General features: G+C 40.2%; 1 protein-coding gene across 1 annotated transcript in view; it reads left to right on the top strand.

Moving 5' to 3' along the window:
• lrig3 (leucine-rich repeats and immunoglobulin-like domains 3) overlaps window positions 1-19,342 on the top strand; it is a 33,438-nt gene that overhangs the window by 7,422 nt on the left and 6,674 nt on the right. Inside the window, exons 4-15 of the mRNA XM_082166950.1 lie at window positions 8,911-9,045; window positions 9,710-9,853; window positions 10,456-10,599; window positions 11,093-11,236; window positions 11,947-12,090; window positions 15,228-15,308; window positions 15,836-15,907; window positions 15,990-16,061; window positions 16,751-16,914; window positions 17,825-18,172; window positions 18,545-18,826; window positions 18,959-19,342. The exon at window positions 18,959-19,342 is cut by the window's right edge and continues 81 nt beyond it. Of these exons, the coding sequence (XP_082023076.1) occupies window positions 8,911-9,045; window positions 9,710-9,853; window positions 10,456-10,599; window positions 11,093-11,236; window positions 11,947-12,090; window positions 15,228-15,308; window positions 15,836-15,907; window positions 15,990-16,061; window positions 16,751-16,914; window positions 17,825-18,172; window positions 18,545-18,826; window positions 18,959-19,342 (2,114 nt within the window). The remainder of the gene's footprint in view (window positions 1-8,910; window positions 9,046-9,709; window positions 9,854-10,455; window positions 10,600-11,092; window positions 11,237-11,946; window positions 12,091-15,227; window positions 15,309-15,835; window positions 15,908-15,989; window positions 16,062-16,750; window positions 16,915-17,824; window positions 18,173-18,544; window positions 18,827-18,958) is intronic.

Here is a 19,342-nt window from a genome sequence, read left to right as displayed (position 1 = left end):
AGTTTGTGGGCAGGGCTATCTGTTTGACTGACCAATGAGTGAGTTTGGGGGCGGGACTATCTGTTTGACTGCCCAATGAGTGAGTTTGGGGGTGGGACTGTCTGTTTGTGGTTAGGCTTGTTCGACTTGAACCGGCGCTGCACAAACCGATGGGTGAATGACATCAGAATACCGCGATAGCGAATAGAGAGCAGACGGCTCCTTATGCTTTTGAAGCCTTTTGACTGCCCAATGAGTGAGTTTGGGGTTAGGGTTAGACAACCTTATTAAAACCTCTTCATATTTTACACTGACATCAGCTGGTGTGTGTGTGTGTGTGTGTGTGTGTGTGTGTGTGTGTGTGTGTGTGTGTGTGTGTGTTCATACAGGTGGTCCTTTAGGAACGTCGCCTTTGAGTTCGGTTTGTTCTGCAGGTGCAAGTTTGGGTTTATAAAACGTCATTAGTTGGATTTGCGTGAGGTGGTTTTGAGAGTGTTTTAATGCGAGTCAAAACTGTTTGAATCTTGTTTTATGAAATATTCCTCATTGTCATATTAGTGATTATTTATGGTTCTCCAGCACATTCAATCTTCTTGAAAACGTGTCACACAAAATGGCAAAATAATGAGACATTAATTTCCCTGGTGAAGAGCGTCTGGAGTGAATTTCTGAGCGAGCGAGCGAGTGTGTGTGTGTGTGTGTGTGTGTGTGTGTGTGTGGTATTTCCTCTTGGACGCAGAACACAGCTTGGCAGGGTTTAGCTGGTCTCTTGTGTGTGACGGCGCCGGTGTGGAGCTTCATCTGAGTGTTAAATACAACACCGTCCAGAAACATCCGACTCTGTTCCCCTCCCTCAGCTGGTGTTTAGTCTAGTGGCACGTTTAATGACGCTGGACAGATTTCATGTTGGCTTGACACAACTCTGTCTGAAGATGGAGATAGATGAGCCGTTGCTAGGGGATTGAAACATGCATTTCGAATCGAATCAAAAAAGTTGAGTCCTTCAGTCCGACGGTGGAGTTTTCCAGCTACTTCCTCACGAGCACTGGCTTCATACGCACTTAAACTGTTCAAGGCCATACATTCCTGTGAAATCGTTGGATTAATTGTGGCGTTGGCGAGCGAATGACTCCCAGCTGTGGAGCCGGTGCCGTGTGTTTGCTCTGGGCTGAAGGGTCAAGCACGGGAGACGCTCAGTCTGAGAGAGTGTTTGAGTAAGAGCTCTTCCAGACCCGTGCGCTCTGCAGTCGCTGCTATACTGTGCTCGATGTGTTACTGCGGCTCTATTCACACTTGAGAACGCGTCCCAACCAAGGAAAGATGCTGTTTTTCAGTTTTAGAATCTCTTGAATGAATACAGTATGCAAATATATCTCAAATATATACATGCATGTGTGTGTATTTATATATACAAAATAATTATACACAGTACACACATATTATGTAAACACAATGTTTACAGTGACTTCAGTGTCACTCGTCCAATCAAATTAGAGCCTATCGAGCTGCACGATATATCGTTAAAAGATGCCGATCACGTGATCAACGATTCGCCTGTGTCTATCAAACCTTTGACGAGTACGATGACAGCGGACATTCAGATCTGCGTTCTGACCCAGAGTTTCATAGTCTTTTCAACCACACATTATTGTTATTTCTGTCACAACTATTCAGATTATCATGCAAGTACTTTGATGAAAGTTTGTAGTTCAAATATAAACACTGATGTCTACGCTAGCAATCAAAATAACGCAAAGTCTGAAAGAAACGTGATGCTTTAAATAACGATTGTATCAGTTACACCAATAGGTGGCGAGACGTGACTGTTAGAAAATGTGTTTGTCATTGAATCATTCATTCAAGAGATTCTTTCAAAAACACGGATTCATCCAGTAATGAAACAAGTGAGTCATGAGTGAGTCATTGAATCATTCACGTATTAGTTCAGATTAATTAAAACATTTTGAATGGACTGCAGCAATTAACATTTTGTCAGAACTTCTAGTAAATTAAATGGTATTTTGTTTAGTTCTCTGTTCAGAATCATGATCTCAATATAAACAAAAATAAATCGTGATTCTTAATTTGTCCACAATCGTGCCGCTTTAAAGGGATAGTTCACTTTGAAATTAATTTTTGGTATGTTTTAGCTTACCTCAAGGGCATCCAAGATGTAGGTGTCTTTTTTTCCGCAGTAGTTTCAATTTTGATATTTTTAGGTCAAACCGTTCTTGTCTGTCAGTCATATAATGCAGGTCGATGGTCACTGTCTCAAAACACAAGCACAGAGTCCAAATTAAAACAATTCCCCGTCGTCCAAATTAAACAATTCCCCATCGTAAGTACACATTGATGGCCTAAGACACGAAACGAGCGGTTTGTGTGAGAAAACGAACAGTATTTATATCGTTTTTACCTCTTGTACACAGCCATGTCGAAGTGATCTGATCTGACGTGTACGCAGACGGGTGCATAGATATATACACACTAGATGTCGCCTTGTCTACGGCAGTTCATTGGAACGAATGTCTTTAAGGCGACATCTAGTGTATATATCTATGCACCCGTCTGCGTACACGTCAGATCAGAGCACTTCGAAAATTGAAAATATCAAAATTGAAACTACTGCGGAAAAAAAGACACCTACATCTTGGATGCCCTTGAGGTAAGCTAAAACATACCAAAAATTAATTTCAAAGTGAACTATCCCTTTAATCGGCCAGTAGTTCTGCTGTTTTCAGCTCAAGTGTGTCATGTGACGTAAGACTGTGAATAATCAGATCTTTTGGTTTATATTCATCAACTCACAAACAAAAAGTGGAAATGAGACGCATATTTCTGCTTGGATTAAAGCGTCTGCTAAATGCATAAATATAAATCTTATGTTTGTAAAGTATTTAATAGTCTGAATTATCTAACAATAGTCATGATCATATGGTTATTTAAAATACAAACTATTGAATTTCTCAACTGAATATAGTTACTTTTAGACTAGATTAAGCTGGTGTAGTGTAGTGTAGTGTAGTATAGTAGTGTAAGTGTAGTGTAGTGTAGTTGAAGCTTTTTTTAGTTGAAGTTTAAGCTCTTTTAGTCTATTTTAAGCTTTTCTAAGTATAGTTTCTTAGACTACTTTAAGCTCTTTTAGACTAGATCAAGCTCTTTTAGTCTAGATGAAGCTTTTTAGACTATTCTGAAGTCTAGTTTAAGTTTTTTTTACACTACTTTAAGCTCTTTTAGTCTAGCTTTAGCTCTTTTTGTTTGGTTCAAGCTCCTTTGTAGACTTTTTTTTTTAGAAATACTCATCGGGACCACTTGGAAATATCAGCTATGATGATGTTAAAAGATTTGTTCGATCCGCTCAGCTCAGTTTGAGGACGGTTCGTTCGCTCATTAATGTAAAGCAGCGGGATCTTTACAACATGAGGAAAATATGCTGAAATTGAGTTGGTTAATGTGTTTCAGACCTTGTGTGTGTGTGTGTGTGTGTGTGTGTGTGTGTGTGTGTGTGTGTGTGTGTGTGTGTGTCTGAGCTCTTCTCTGCTCATCTCAGAGCCAACTTGACTTTTTTCCCTTCAGTCTCATCTGCCAGAAACACACACACACACACACACACAGTGTGGAAAGTGTCTGTATTGTGAAATTCAGCAAGCGTCTAATAACCCTCATGATGTGCAGACGTGCCAAACATTCGCAGTGTTGCTTTCTCAATCGACTTTGTTTGGAAAACTTCTCCATATATGTCACAGATATGTTTGTGACGAGGATTTGGCATTCGGCTCGCGGCTCTAAAAATACCCCGTCCAGACGCTGGCGCTGATTAAACTAACGGCGTGTAACAACCTTATTTGCTGAAAATTGCTTGAACAAATTTGAGTTGTGCGGCAGAGAGACACAATGAGCCACTTGTTTGTGTGAACGCTGAGGAGGAGGGGGAGATGACACACACACACACACACACTCTCCGCAGATGTTAAAGAGAGATGTGTCTGGTTATTTTATGGCTATTCTGTCATGAGGAATTACAGCAAGGTAATAAACAGGAACTAGGATTTAGAATCTTAATGCAAACAAGCTTATTTTTCCACTAACGTAACAAACTTCCATCGGTGGCATTCCTTGTTTTCCATCGGATGCTCGATTCACACGTCCGTCTCTGGAGAGGGATCTGCTCCGGCACGTCCCGTGTCTTTATCTCTCTCGCTCTCTCACTCTCTCAACACCTTCGACTCGTTCCCCCTTCATCTCACAAAAGCACAGATTTCCCATCATGCCTCTGTGTGCCTTGTGTGTTTCACTGTGGGCTTTTCTTAAACAAGAACGAGGAATCTTAGAGGTTTAGATTTCTGGCTTGAGCTGAAGATGAGAAACTGAGAATGTATATATTAGAAAATTATTTGTAATTCAATGCATTTTTAGGTTAAGTTACACTACCAGGCTAATGCTCCGGATCGGTGAGACTTTTACGGATCGCAAGCTTTTGCCTGGTAGTGTATCTGTGGTGTTAGTGTGTTTATCTGCACAGGTTTCTATGATCACACGTCATGTGGTGAGATGTTGCATTACGCTCAGCTTCACCTGCATGAAGGCAGATCTGGAGGTTTAGACCTGCGATCCAGGGAATGTTTTCACACAAAGGCGTCTCTGTGCCGCTCGTGTTGCTAACACAAGCAGCTCCTGCACTGCAATTTAGGAGGCGTTCGTCTCGGGAGATTACTGTGCTCGTCAGCGGCGCTCTCACTGAGCCAATGGGCTTCATCATCCGCGTAATTGACAGGGGTTGTTTGTTTAAATACCTTGTTTAGTAATTACCTTATAAACCAAATAACACTCTTCTAAACCCAAGGGCAGTTGTTAGCTGTTGTGTTCTTGAAGATTAGTTTAGGCACTTTTCAGACTAGTTTAAGCTTTTTTTTAGGCTTGTTTATGTTCTTTCAGACTAGTTAAGCTCTTTTAGGCTTGTTTATATTCTTTCAGACTAGTTAAGCTCTTTTAGGCTTGTTTATATTCTTTCAGACTAGTTAAGCTCTTTTAGGCTTGTTTATGTTCTTTCAGACTAGTTAAGCTCTTGTAAGACTAGTTAAGCTCTTTTGGGCTTGTTTATGTTCTTTCAGACTTGTTTAGCTCTTTTAGGCTTGTTTATGTTCTTTCAGACTAGTTATAGCACTTGTAAGACTAGTTAAGCTCTTTTGGGCTTGTTTATGTTCTTTCAGACTAGTTAAGCTCTTTTAGGCTTGTTTATGTTCTTTCAGACTAGTTATAGCACTTGTAAGACTAGTTAAGCTCTTTTGGGCTTGTTTATGTTCTTTCAGACTTGTTTAGCTCTTTTAGGCTTGTTTATGTTCTTTCAGACTAGTTATAGCACTTGTAAGACTAGTTAAGCTCTTTTGGGCTTGTTTATGTTCTTTCAGACTAGTTAAGCTCTTTTAGGCTTGTTTGTTCTTTCAGACTAGTTATAGCACTTGTAAGACTAGTTAAGCTCTTTTGGGCTTGTTTATGTTCTTTCAGACTAGTTAAGCTCTTTTAGGCTTGTTTATGTTCTTTCAGACTAGTTAAGCTCTTTTGGGCTTGTTTATGTTCTTTCAGACTTGTTTAGCTCTTTTAGGCTTGTTTATGTTCTTTCAGACTAGTTATAGCACTTGTAAGACTAGTTAAGCTCTTTTGGGCTTGTTTATGTTCTTTCAGACTAGTTAAGCTCTTTTAGGCTTGTTTATGTTCTTTCAGACTAGTTATAGCTCTTGTAAGACTAGTTAAGCTCTTTTGGGCTTGTTTATGTTCTTTCAGACTAGTTAAGCTCTTTTAGGCTTGTTTATGTTCTTTCAGACTAGTTATAGTCTATGTATTATTTTAATTTAATACTGTGAAGCTGCTTTGATACAGTCTGTATTGTGAAAAGCGCTAGGCTATATAAATAAACTTGACTTGACTTATAGCACTTGTAAGACTAGTTTAAGCTTTTTTACTAGTTTAAGCTAATTTATGTTCTTATAGACTAGTTTAAGCACTTTTCAGACTAGTTTAAGCTTTTTTTAGACTAGTTTATGCTCTTTTCAGACTAGTTTAAGCTTTTTTTTAGACTAGTGTATGCTCTTTTCAGACTAGTTTAAGCTTTTTTTAGACTAGTTTATGCTCTTTTCAGACTAGTTTAAGCTTTTTTAAGACTAGTTTATGTTCTTTTCAGACTAGTTTAAGCTCTTTTGGGCTTGTTTATTTTCTTTTCAGACTAGTTTAAGCACTTTTCAGACTAGTTTAAGCTCTTTTCAGATTAGTTTAAGCTTTTTTTAGACTAGTTTAAGCTTTTTTTAGACTAGTTTAAGCACTTTTCAGACTAGTTTAAGCTCTTTTCAGATTAGTTTAAGCTTTTTTTTAGACTAGTTTAAGCTTTTTTTAGACTAGTTTAAGCACTTTTCAGACTAGTTTAAGCACTTTTTAGACTAGTTTAAGGCAAGGCAAGTTTATTTATATAGCACATTTCATACACAGTGGCAATTCAAAGTGCTTTACGTAGAAGAAATTAAAATAATAAAAAGAAATAAGAATAATTAAAACAGTTTAGAAAAATTAAATACAGTACTTATAAAAAAAAGAATATTATTATAGATCTTTACTTCAAAAGGATTCCCTTAAGACTTAAATCTTTCAACCTTCTTTTAACCTTCAATCTTCTTACGACTTCCATCTATCAACTTTCCTTTAACTTTCTTTTCTCCCTCATTTACTCGCACGTTCTTTTCACTTTCTTTAGCACTGCGTTCACATTCTTTCTCAGATGAAAACTTTAATATCGTCAACTACAAACCCACATTAATACACGTCACTTTCACATTATCACTTTCTTTTACACCACCTGAGTGGGCATTTACAGTTACGGGCTAAATGCCCTGCTGACCATAATTAAAACCCTCTCTGTCACCTTGCCTACAGTTTGATCCTCGAGCTTACTTTTGAAAGCAAAAGAAAACAGTCGGACGAACAGTGGCACAGTGCTCATTCAGTAAATGCATAGCTAAACAGAAGTGTTTTGAGTCTGGATTTGAATGTGACTACTGTAGGAGCACATTTGATCTCTTCTGGAAGCTGGTTCCAGCATAATAGCTAAAAGCGGACTCGCCATGCTTAGAGTGAACCCTTGGTATTTCTAGCTGATATGATCCTAATGATCTGAGTGATCTGTTGGGTTTACATTCAGTGAGCATATCTGCAATGTATTGAGGTCCTAGGCCATTGAATGATTTATATACCAGTAATAATACTTTAAAATCAATCCTAAATCTAACTGGGAGCCAGTGTAAAGACCTGAGGACTGGTGTGATATGTTCATATTTCCTGGTTCTGCTCAGAATCCTAGCGGCAGCGTTCTGTATGAGCTGCAACTGTCTTATGGTCTTTTTGGGAAGGCCAGTGAGGAGTCCATTACAATAATCCACCCTGCTGGTGATGAAAGCATGCACAAGTTTCTCTAAGTCTTGTCTGGAAACAAAGCATCTAATTCTTGCTATATTTTTGAGATGATAGTATGCTGATTTAGTTATTGCTTTGACATGACTACTGAAGACCTTAAGCACTTTTGTACCGTTGTTAAGCACTTTTCAGACTAGTTTAAGCTTTTTTTAGACTAGTTTATGTTCTTTTCAGACTAGTTTAAGCTTTTAAAGTCGTTTAAGCTCTTTTGGGCTTGTTTATGTTCTTTTCAGACTAGTTTAAGCACTTTTAAAACTAGTTCAAGCTCTTTCAGTTTAGTTTAAAGTGTGTATGTCAGGTTAAATTTGTAATTATGATTAACACAAAATAGTTAGGGGAAATACACGTTTGACAAGTTGATGTATTGTTTTGTATGTTTTTCGATACCTAAAGGCAGAATATAAGATGAAAAAGTTAGTTATTTTCAGTACTCACTTAAACTGCTATTTATTTTTATACCATGTATTCTCCGTGTATATTCATGCACCGAACCGTGAAGCCCGTACCGTTTTGGTTCAATACGAATACATGTACCATTCCACCTCTAAGTTATGCCTATACCTACCAGTGTAGATGGTGGTCTAGTGGGTTAAACCACTAAACTGGTAAATCGAAGGTTGCTGGTTCGATCCCAGCAGTCACCACCAGTGTGTCCTTGAGCAAGACACTTTACTCCACGTTGCTCCAGGGGGATTGTCCCTGTAATAAGTGCACTGTAAGTCGCTTTGGATAAAAGCGTCTGCCAAATGCATAAATGTAAATGTACTTACCAAGACTCCTGACCAACTCTCCACTGGCCAGATATTTATGTTTCTTCGATAGGAATTATTTAAATTTCTGTTTGGCTCCTCATCTGTCTCACCCCTTGGAGGCTCAAAATTGTATGGCTGTGGGCCATCGTAGGTTTGAGGGGGATTTTGGATCTCCTCAGACTCAAAACTCTCCATACTTGAAAAGAACTTTTTTGGCACATCTCCCTCTTCTGACGTCACAGCTCAGCTGTGTTTTAAATATATGATCTTGACAGAAATGGCTATAAAGCTTACTGTAGGGCAATTACAGTAATAATTTTAATGATAATTACATTTTCACTCAGACATCTAAACCTTATTTAATATATCAAAAAAAAAAAAATTAACCTGACATACACACTTTAAGTTCTTATATAGCTGTGTTACTGATGCCTTAACATTGTACCCTTTGTCAGGTTTTAAGAAGGCCTTCTTCAGTGTTATGATCGACCCAAACCATCATCAGATCACAATCTTTCACTGAGGGAATGGGCTTCATCATCCGCGTAATTGCCAGCGTTTTTTTGTGTTTGTTTAAATACCTTGTTAGTAATTACATTATAAACCAAATAACACTCTTCTAAACCCAAGGGCAGTTGTGAGCTGTTGTGAGGCGTTCTGACATCAGAGCTGGAGAAACACTGAAATCTGCTTTCTGAAACGCCTTTCTTTCTGTTTTCAGAGCAAACAACAAGATCTCGAGGATCTCGTCGGATCGGCTCGGTTCGCTGGTCGCGCTGGAGACGCTGGACCTTAGCAACAACAATATTATGGAGGTTCGGGCCGGGGCTTTTCCTCCACTTCCTCTGAAAAACCTGTGAGTCCTCCTGCTGCTCTGAGCTGACCCACTTTCCAGAAACCTGACGAGTCTCACGCTCCAACACTGTCTGAATGCTAACCCTTAGCATTTAGACTAGTTTAAGCTCTTTTAATACTAGATTAAGCTCTTTTAATACTAGTTTAAGCTCTTTTAATACTAGATTAAGTTCTTTTCAGACTAGTTTAAGCTCTTTTAGACTAGTTTAAGCTCTTTTAATACTAGATTAAGCTCTTTTCAGACTAGATTAAGCTTTTTTTAGACTAGTTTAAGGTCATTTTATGTTCTTTTAGACTGGTTTAAGCAGTTTTAGTTTTCATTTTTAAGTCTAGTTTGTGTTTTTTAGAATAGTTGACGTGCATACTATTTTAGGCTTGTTTATATTCTTTTCAGACTAGTTTAAGCCTTTTTAAGTCTAGTTTAAGCTTTTTTAGAATAGTTTAAGCTATTTTAGGCTCGTTTATATTCTTTTCAGACTAGTTTAAGCCTTTTTAAGTCTAGTTTAAGCTCTTTCAGACTAGTTTAAGTTCATATATAGCTGATTCCAAAAAGACTGAGAACAGAAGTAGTTAATTATCTATAGCTAAAGCTATCATTAACTACGGCTTCAGTGAATTGGCATGTCAGCATGTCGTGAATCTGTGTTTGAATCGTGTGTTTGCAGGTTGATGAATAACAACCGTATCTCCACGCTGGAGCACGGCTGCTTCAGTAACCTGTCCAACTCACTGCTGGTGTTAAAACTCAACAAGAACCGGCTGAGCTCCATCCCACCCAAGATCTTCCTGCTCCCGCACCTGCAGACCCTGTAGGTGAACTCACACACACACTCGCTCACCAGAGGGCATCTCACACTCACACACCACATATCCCTCTGAACACCAGAGGGCGTCTCACACACACACTAGCAAATATGCCCCGCCGCAGAAGTACAATAATGTGCATCATTCCAGGAAATCCCTATCGCTGTAGCTGAATAAACAGAAGATTGAAACGCTTTGATTAAACATGACTTATAAATACACGACTGCCTCATTCTGTGTCAGAAGCTCATCATCTCACAGAAGGAGGAGCTCAACTGTCCTTATGAAGTGAGTTTGGAGGAAAAGCGTGTTATTAAATGTTGTCTTTTGTTGGACAAGAGGTTCATAAATGCTTCTCATGTCTGGAAACATGTTTGACGGGTGTTGCTTTTTCAAATGCACGTTATAAGCGACTCGAACTCGCAGTGCTTTCAGAGTGAGCCGCGTTTACTGAGCCGTACGTCACTGACAAGCTGCACATAACTAATGATCACAACATTTGCCATTTCATAATCGAGATAAGCCAAATCGGTTTAAGTGTGACTCTTGTGTGTGAGATTGACAGAGCTGTTCTTGACTCTTGTGTGTGTGTGTGTGTGATTGACAGAGAGCTGAGCAGGAACCGTGTTCGGCGTATCGAGGGTCTGGCGTTTCACGGACTCCACGGCCTTCGCTCGCTGAAGATCCAGAGGAACGGCATCACACGCCTCATGGACGGGGCCTTCTGGGGTCTCAACAACATGGAAGTGCTGTGAGTGAAGTCCTGCTCTCATGCTTTACTCCAGCGCTTCAGAGCTTGTGTGTGTGTGTGTGTGTGTGTGTGTGATGGCTAGGTTTAGGGGTCGGGTTAGTGAGTGTGTGTGTGATGGGTAGGTTTAGGGGTCGGGTTAGTGTGTGTGTGTAAGATGGGTAGGTTTAGGGGTCGGGTTAGGGGTCGGGTTAGTGTGTGTGTGTGAGATGGGTAGGTTTAGGGGTCGGGTTAGGGGTCGGGTTAGTGTGTGTGTGTGAGATGGGTAGGTTTAGGGGTCGGGTTAGTGTGTGTGTGTGTGAGATGGGTAGGTTTAGGGGTTGGGTTAGTGTGTGTGTGTGTGAGATGGGTAGGTTTAGGGGTTGGGTTAGTGTGTGTGTGATGGGTAGGGTTAGTGTAGGGGGACAGAATATACAGTTTGTACAGTATAACAACCATTACGCCTGTGGAATGTCCTCACAAGTATAGCTAACCAAACCTGTGTGTGTGTGAGCAGACAGCTGGAGCACAACAACCTGACGGAGGTGAGTAAAGGCTGGCTCTATGGGCTCTTGACGCTGCAGAAACTTCATCTGTCGCACAACACCATCATCCGCATCAGAGCCGACGCGTGGGAGTTCTGCCAGAAACTCTCCGAGCTGTGAGTCCCGTGTGTGTGTGTGTCTCTGACCCATCATGCCTGCGCTGGAGTCATGTGTGTGTGTGTGTCTCTGACCCATCATGCCTGCGCTGGAGTCATGTGTGTGTGTGTCTCTGACCCATCATGCCTGCGCTGGAGTCATGTGTGTGTTTGTGTACGGCTGCGTTGTCGTCTTTCATCGTTCTGTTGGATAAATTATCCAGGTTTGTCCATAGACTGGGGTGTAACGATCCCCTCATGTCATGATACCGAACTCATGATACGATACTCCAAGACACCGATAAAAGGTTACAAAAAATTTACTTTTGATTAAAATGCTTAATTTGGTATTACATTGTGGGTGTAAATGAATAGGCTTGGACTTGGACTGGAAGCCCCCAAAGCACAGGACATTAGAGACACCAGAATAACAATATTCCTGATTCTGAAGCTGAAAATATAATTATTTTAGATGAATTCTACATCAGACTAGGTTAAGCTTTTTTTAAAGTCTAGTTTAAGCTTTTTTAGACTTTAGATGTAGAATGTCAGAATCTCATTCATACTACACACATTCATATCATACAGAACATAGTTTTTAGTGAGTTTCAAACCAAGTGTTTCAGACACAGCATGTGACTCAGGTAAAGGCTCAGTGGGATACTTCAGCCCCTTTCATGATGAACACAACGTTGAATGCTTGACTGATATATGTGTTGTCTGTCTGTCAGTGATCTGAGCTGGAACCAGCTGACCCGTCTGGAGGAAGGCAGTTTCGTCGGACTCAGTGTCCTCGAGCAGCTCCACATCGGAAACAACCGCGTCAGTTTCATCGCCGACGGAGCGTTTCGAGGCCTCGCCAACTTGCAGACGCTGTGAGTCCGACTCCTGGAATACTTTCAACACTTCTATTTTCAGTGAATGAGCTGTCAGAGCAGTTTAGTATTACTCCGTATGAAGGGATAGTTCACCTAAAAATTTTAATTACCCCATGATTTACTCTCCCTCAAGTCATCCTAGGTGTATATGACATTCTTCTTTCAGACGAATACAATCAGAGTTATATTAAAATATGTCCTGGCTCTTGCAAGCTTTATAATGGCAGTGAATGACAGTGAAGTCCATAAAAGTGCATCTATCTATGATAAATGTGCCTCAATCCATGATAAAAGTGCCTCTATCTATGATAAAAGTGCCTCTATCCATGATAAAAGTGCCTCTATCCATGATAAAAGTGCCTCGATAAAAGTGCCTCTATCCATGATAAAAGTGCCTCTATCTATGATAAAAGTGCATCTATCCATTATAAAAGTGCATCTATCCATTATAAAAGTGCATCTATCCATGATAAAAGTGCCTCTATCCATGATAAAAGTGCATCTATCCATGATAAAAGTGCCTCTATCCATGATAAAAGTGCCTCCATCCATGATAAAAGTGCCTCCATCCATGATAAAAGTGCATCTATCCATTATAAAAGTGCATCTATCCATGATAAAAGTGCATCTATCTATGATAAAAGTGCATCTATCCATTATAAAAGTGCCTCTATCCATGATAAAAGTGCCTCTATCCATGATAAAAATGCATCTATCCATTATAAAAGTGCCTCTATCATGATAAAAATGCATCTATCCATTATAAAAGTGCCTCTATCCATGATAAAAATGCATCTATCCATTATAAAAGTGCCTCTATCATGATAAAAGTGCCTCTATCCATCATAAAAATGCATCTATCCATTATAAAAGTGCCTCTATCATGATAAAAGTGCCTCTATCCATGATAAAAGTGCCTCTATCCATGATTTAAGTGCCTCTATCCATGATTTAAGTGCCTCTATCCATGATTTAAGTGCCTCTATCCATGATAAAAGTGTATCTATCCATTATAAAAGTGCCTCTATCCATAATAAAAGTGCATCTATCCATTATAAAAGTCAAGTATATTTGTATAGCGCTTTTCACAATACAGATTGTATCAAAGCAGCTTCACAGTATTCAATTAAAATAATACAACAAGGTTTTTTTCTAGTGGAATTTATTGATTGATAAAATTAAATTAAATATCCCCAAAATATCCCCAACTGAGCAAGCCAAAGATGCAACATCTGAGCAAGCCAAAGGCAACACATAAAAGTGCCTCTATCCATGATAAAAGTGCCTCTATCCATGATATAAGTGCATCTATCCATGATAAAAGTGCATCTATCCATGATAAAAGTGCCTCTATCCATGATAAAAGTGCATCTATCCATGATAAAAGTGCCTCTATCATGATAAAAGTGCCTCTATCCATGATAAAAGTTTATCTATCCATTATCAAAGTGCATCTATCCATTATAAAAGTACCTCTATCCATGATAAAAGTGCATCTGTCCATTATAAAAGTGCATCTATCCATGATAAAAGTGCATCTATCCATGATAAAAGTGCATCTATCCATTATAAAAGTACCTCTATCCATGATAAAAGTGCCTCTATCCATGATAAAAGTGCATCTATCCATGATAAAAGTACCTCTATCCATTATAAAAGTACCTCTATCCATGATAAAAGTGCATCTGTCCATTATAAAAGTACCTCTATCCATGATAAAAGTGCATCTGTCCATTATAAAAGTGCATCTATCCATGATAAAAGTGCCTCTATCCATGATAAAAGTGCATCTATCCATGATAAAAGTGCCTCTATCCATGATAAAAGTGCCTCTATCCATGATAAAAGTTTATCTATCCATTATCAAAGTGCATCTATCCATTATAAAAGTACCTCTATCCATGATAAAAGTGCATCTGTCCATTATAAAAGTGCATCTATCCATGATAAAAGTGCATCTGTCCATGATAAAAGTGCATCTATCCATGATAAAAGTGCATCTATCCATTATAAAAGTACCTCTATCCATGATAAAAGTGCATCTATCCATGATAAAAGTGCATCTATCCATGATAAAAGTGCATCTATCCATGATAAAAGTACCTCTATCCATTATAAAAGTACCTCTATCCATGATAAAAGTGCATCTATCCATTATAAAAGTACCTCTATCCATGATAAAAGTGCATCTATCCATGATAAAAGTGCATCTATCCATGATAAAAGTGCATCTATCCATGATAAAAGTGCATCTGTCCATTATAAAAGTGCATCTATCCATGATAAAAGTGCATCTATCCATGATAAAAGTGCCTCTATCCATGATAAAAGTGCATCTATCCATGATAAAAGTACCTCTATCCATGATAAAAGTGCATCTATCCATGATAAAAGTGCCTCTATCCATGATAAAAGTGCCTCTATCCATGATAAAAGTGCCTCTATCCATGATAAAAGTGCATCTATCCATGATAAAAGTACCTCTATCCATTATAAAAGTACCTCTATCCATGATAAAAGTGCATCTGTCCATTATAAAAGTGCATCTATCCATGATAAAAGTGCATCTATCCATGATAAAAGTGCATCCATCCATGATAAAAGTGCATCTATCCATGATAAAAGTGCATCCATCCATGATAAAAGTGCATCCATCCATGATAAAAGTGCATCTATCCATGATAAAAGTGCATCTATCCATGATAAAAGTGCATCCATCCATGATAAAAGTGCATCCATCCATGATAAAAGTGCATCCATCCATGATAAAAGTGCATCTATCCATGATAAAAGTGCATCCATCCATGATAAAAGTATGCTCTGGAGAAAACCGTGATGTCATCGTCCAGCTCAGGCAGATCAATAATATTGTTGAATATTAAATGTCCCCAAGTAAGCAAGCCAAAAGCCAAAGGCGACTAAAGCATGTTTTAGCACATTGCCACCATGAATTAGCATGTTTGTAGCATGTTTTAGCACATCGCTAGCATGAATCAGTACGCAGCGAGCCGGTTTCAGCAGGTTTGCTGCGAGCTCATTTTTAGCACGAACACGAGCTCTGGGCGGCTCAATGACTGGTGTTTTCTGGGTGTGGAGTTTAACGCTGTGGTTTCCTCTGATTTCTCTGGCTTTAGAGATCTGAAGTGTAACGAGATCTCATGGACCATCGAGGACATGAACGGCCCTTTCTCTGCTCTGGACAATCTGAGGAAACTGTGAGTGGTTTACAGGATCACGTTATCTCAGTACAGTCAAAACAAACATTATTCAGACTCCAGATATCATTTTTACTAGTGTGATCAGGACACTATAGTTAATTTATGTTATGTAAACTGTGACATATTATACCCAAACAATCTTCATACAGGGACTACCAGTAACATTTAGGACAAAAACTGATTGGGACACTTTGTGCTGATCATGTTTTGCTGAAGTGTGTTTTCTTTAATTGCTAATGCCCTTTTTACACACAGACTGAACAAAATGAAGCATTGCTTGGTGATTGGTTGAGCTAAACTGGTATTATCTAATTGTGTAGTTCAATTTAACAGCTGACAGATATTCAACATAATTCATGTGTGAGACAGTCCAACAGAAGGATGGACAAAACTAGTCAAATATCAACTGAGTTCTGCTCATATTTACTACCATTTTCTAAACTATAGCGAATAAACTGTGATAATGTGAAGATGTCTGAATACGTTTAGCTTTGACTGTGATGAGTCTTTCTCCTGCTCGTCAGGTTCCTCCAAGGGAATCGCATCCGATCGGTCACCAGGAAGTCTTTCACAGGCCTGGACGTGCTGGAGCAACTGTGAGTCTCTCTCAGATCCTTAATGTCTGATCATGATGATGTGTGTTCGCTTCTAAACGTGTTCTCCATCCTCACATCACAGGGATCTGAGCAACAACGCCATCATGTCGCTGCAGGCCAACGCTTTCTCTCAGATGAAGAAGCTGACGGAGCTGTACGTATGAATTACACACGCACGATAACCGCTCACGATTTGGCAAAGGCTGTGATCATTTTATGCGCAGTGTGTCAGTGCAGTTCTTCAACAGTGTAATTAGATTACTGTACTAATTACTCTCTGTAAAATGTAATTACTAATTACTTTCTTTTAATTCTAATTCAATTAAATACTCTAAAATTGCATGAATTATGCTTACACTGACCAAACAATATAAAGGGAGAAGGTTAGATAATAAACACACTTTTTAACATCAGACAATACATTTTGATGTTAAACCCACTAGTTAATAGTGTGATTTCATGTAAGTTGCGATTGATCGTGCAGCGCTAGTATGAATCTAAACCTGCGCTTGTGTTCGTGAATCTGGTTCAATTCAATCCACGTTTATTAGTACAGCGCTTTTCACAACACACATCATTTCAACGCAGCTTTACAGAAAGTGCATGAGTCCATATTAGTGTTCTGTGATCAGAGGAAACTAAGTTATGTATTTCAGAAATGTACATATACAAAGTCACAGTTAGCGAAAAATGTATTAATTTAAACAATGTAATAATTTAATGCAGAAACAATGAGCTCATTGAAGTAATGAATACTTGTTTGTTAACAAATGATTAAGACATTTAGAAAATATAGCACTTTCTAGTTTCTACAGTGATGATTGGTGTGTGTCGCCCCGTCAGGCTCCTGAACACATCTAGTCTGCTGTGTGACTGCCAGCTCAAGTGGTTTTCTCCGTGGGTGGCAGAACACGCTTTTCTTCCTCTGGTGAACGCCAGCTGTGCCCATCCACATCTGCTGAAGGGCAGGAGCGTATTCGCCGTCGCCCAGGACGAGTTTGTGTGCGGTGAGTGGGCGAGCGTCACGTGATCGACCCAGTTCAGTCAGGCTTTTTCTTAAAGGAGTATTTCACTTTCAAATGAAAATTAGCCCACGGTTTACTCACCCTGAACCAATCCTAGGTGTATATGACACTCTTCATTCAGACGAATACAATCAGAGTTATATAAAAAAAAAAAATCCTGGCTCTTCTAAGCTTTATAATGGCAGTGAATGGCTGTTTCTGTTTTGAAATCCATAAAAGTGCATCTATCCATGATAAAAGTGCATCCATCCATCATAAAAGTGCATCTATCATGATAAAAGTGCATCCATCCATCATAAAAGTGCATGCATCTATCATGATAAAAGTGCATCCATCCATCATAAAAGTGCATCTATCATGATAAAAGTGCGTCTATCCATGATAAAAGTGCGTCTATCCATGATAAAAGTGCATCTATCCATGATAAAAGTGCATCTATCCATCATAAAAGTGCATCTATTAATCATAAAAGTGCATCTATCCATGATAAAAGTGCATCTATCCATGATAAAAGTGCATCTATCCATGATAAAAGTGCATCTATCCATGATAAAAGTGCATCTATCCATCATAAAAGTGCATCAATCCATGATAAAAGTGCATCTATTAATCATAAAAGTGCATCTATTCATGATAAAAGTGCATCTATCCATGATAAAAGTGCATCTATTAATCATAAAAGTGCATCTATCCATCATAAAAGTGCATCTCTCCATCATAAAAGTGCATCTATCCATCATAAAAGTGCATCTATCCATGATAAGGATCCACCTAGGATGGCTTGAGGGAGAGAAATCATGGGTTAAACATTCTTTTGAAGTGAACTACTCCTTTAAAGAGGAGCTTTGTGTTCAGGCTCTTGAAATCATGCGTGTGTTGTTGTGCGCTGCAGATGATTTCCCCAAACCCCAGATCACAGTGCAGCCCGAGACACAATCCGCCATTAAAGGCACGAACGTGACCTTCGTGTGTTCGGCGGCCAGTTCCAGCGACTCCCCGATGACCTTCGCCTGGAAGAAAGACAACGAGGTCCTGAACGACGCAGAGATCCACAACCAGGCCCACCTGCGGTCTCAGGTCAGCGAGGTCACGGAGGTCAGCGAGGTCACGGAGGTCACGGAGTACACCACCACACTACAGCTGAGAACCGTGGACTTCTCCAGCGAGGGCAAATACCAGTGCGTGATCTCCAACCACTTCGGCTCCTCGTACTCCAGCAAAGCCAAGCTGACCGTCAACAGTAAGTCTTCAGATCAAAACAGACAGCAGACAAACGGCTAGCAGTGACATCAGCGGCAATCCACCTGTCACTCAAGTGGCCACGCCCTTAATTATGCACAACTTTAAGGCTTAATATAATTTAAACGGATGAGTTTTAAAAAAAATCACCCGCCTCACAGTCGTCATGAAGAGCAACATCAGCTTTATAGACCAAAACCACTTTTTGCGTTAGACTGTAAACATGTTTTATTCTGCTGTAAAGTTTAGCGTTTTAACATGCGAGTCTATGGGACTGAGTCTCTTCTGCAGCTGGCCTCTAGTGGCCAGTCCATGAACTGCAGTTTAAGTTGGTTTCAAGTGAGACAGGAAGGTTCTGATTTTGTCCCCGCAGTGCTGCCGTACTTCACCAAGATGCCGATGGATCTGACGATCCGCGCAGGAGCTACGGCTCGACTGGAGTGCGCAGCTAGCGGACACCCGTCTCCTCAGATCGCCTGGCAGAAAGATGGAGGCACGGATTTCCCAGCGGCCCGCGAGCGACGGATGCACGTCATGCCGAGAGACGACGTGTTCTTCATGGTGGACGTGAAGACAGAAGACATCGGCGTGTACAGCTGTACGGCCCAGAACACAGCAGGAGCCGTCTCAGCTAACGCTACGCTAACCGTGCTGGGTTAGTCTGCGCATATATCTCTATTTACAACTAATCTTTCTTTCTTTCTTGAGTTGTTACTGAAAGGAAACATCAATATTGACGCACCCGTTTACGCAATTTTCATCGAATAACGTCCCGTTCCTCCTCCAGAAACGCCGTCGTTCTTGCGCCCGCTGATGGACCGCTCGGTGGCGACGGGCGAGACCGCGGTTCTGCAGTGTATTGCGGGCGGGAGTCCTGCACCCCGGCTCAACTGGACCAAAGACGACAGCCCGCTAGTCGTGACCGAGCGGCACTTCTTCGCCGCGGGGAACCAGCTGCTAATCATCGTGGACGCCGCGGACGGAGACGCGGGAACATACACGTGCGAGATGTCCAATCCTCTGGGGACGGAGCGCGGGAACGTGCGTCTGGCAATCCTTCCCAACCCCAACTGTGACCCGGGCGTGTCCATCGGGTCTCCGGCGGGAAGAGGGTCTGAGGACGACGGCTGGACCACCGTGGGCATCGTGATCATCGCGGTGGTGTGTTGCG

This window comes from Leuciscus leuciscus (assembly GCF_965113295.1).
Source record: "Leuciscus leuciscus genome assembly, chromosome: 4".
Lineage (NCBI taxonomy): Eukaryota > Metazoa > Chordata > Actinopteri > Cypriniformes > Leuciscidae > Leuciscus > Leuciscus leuciscus.
This window is presented reverse-complemented; position numbering and strand designations above follow the sequence as displayed.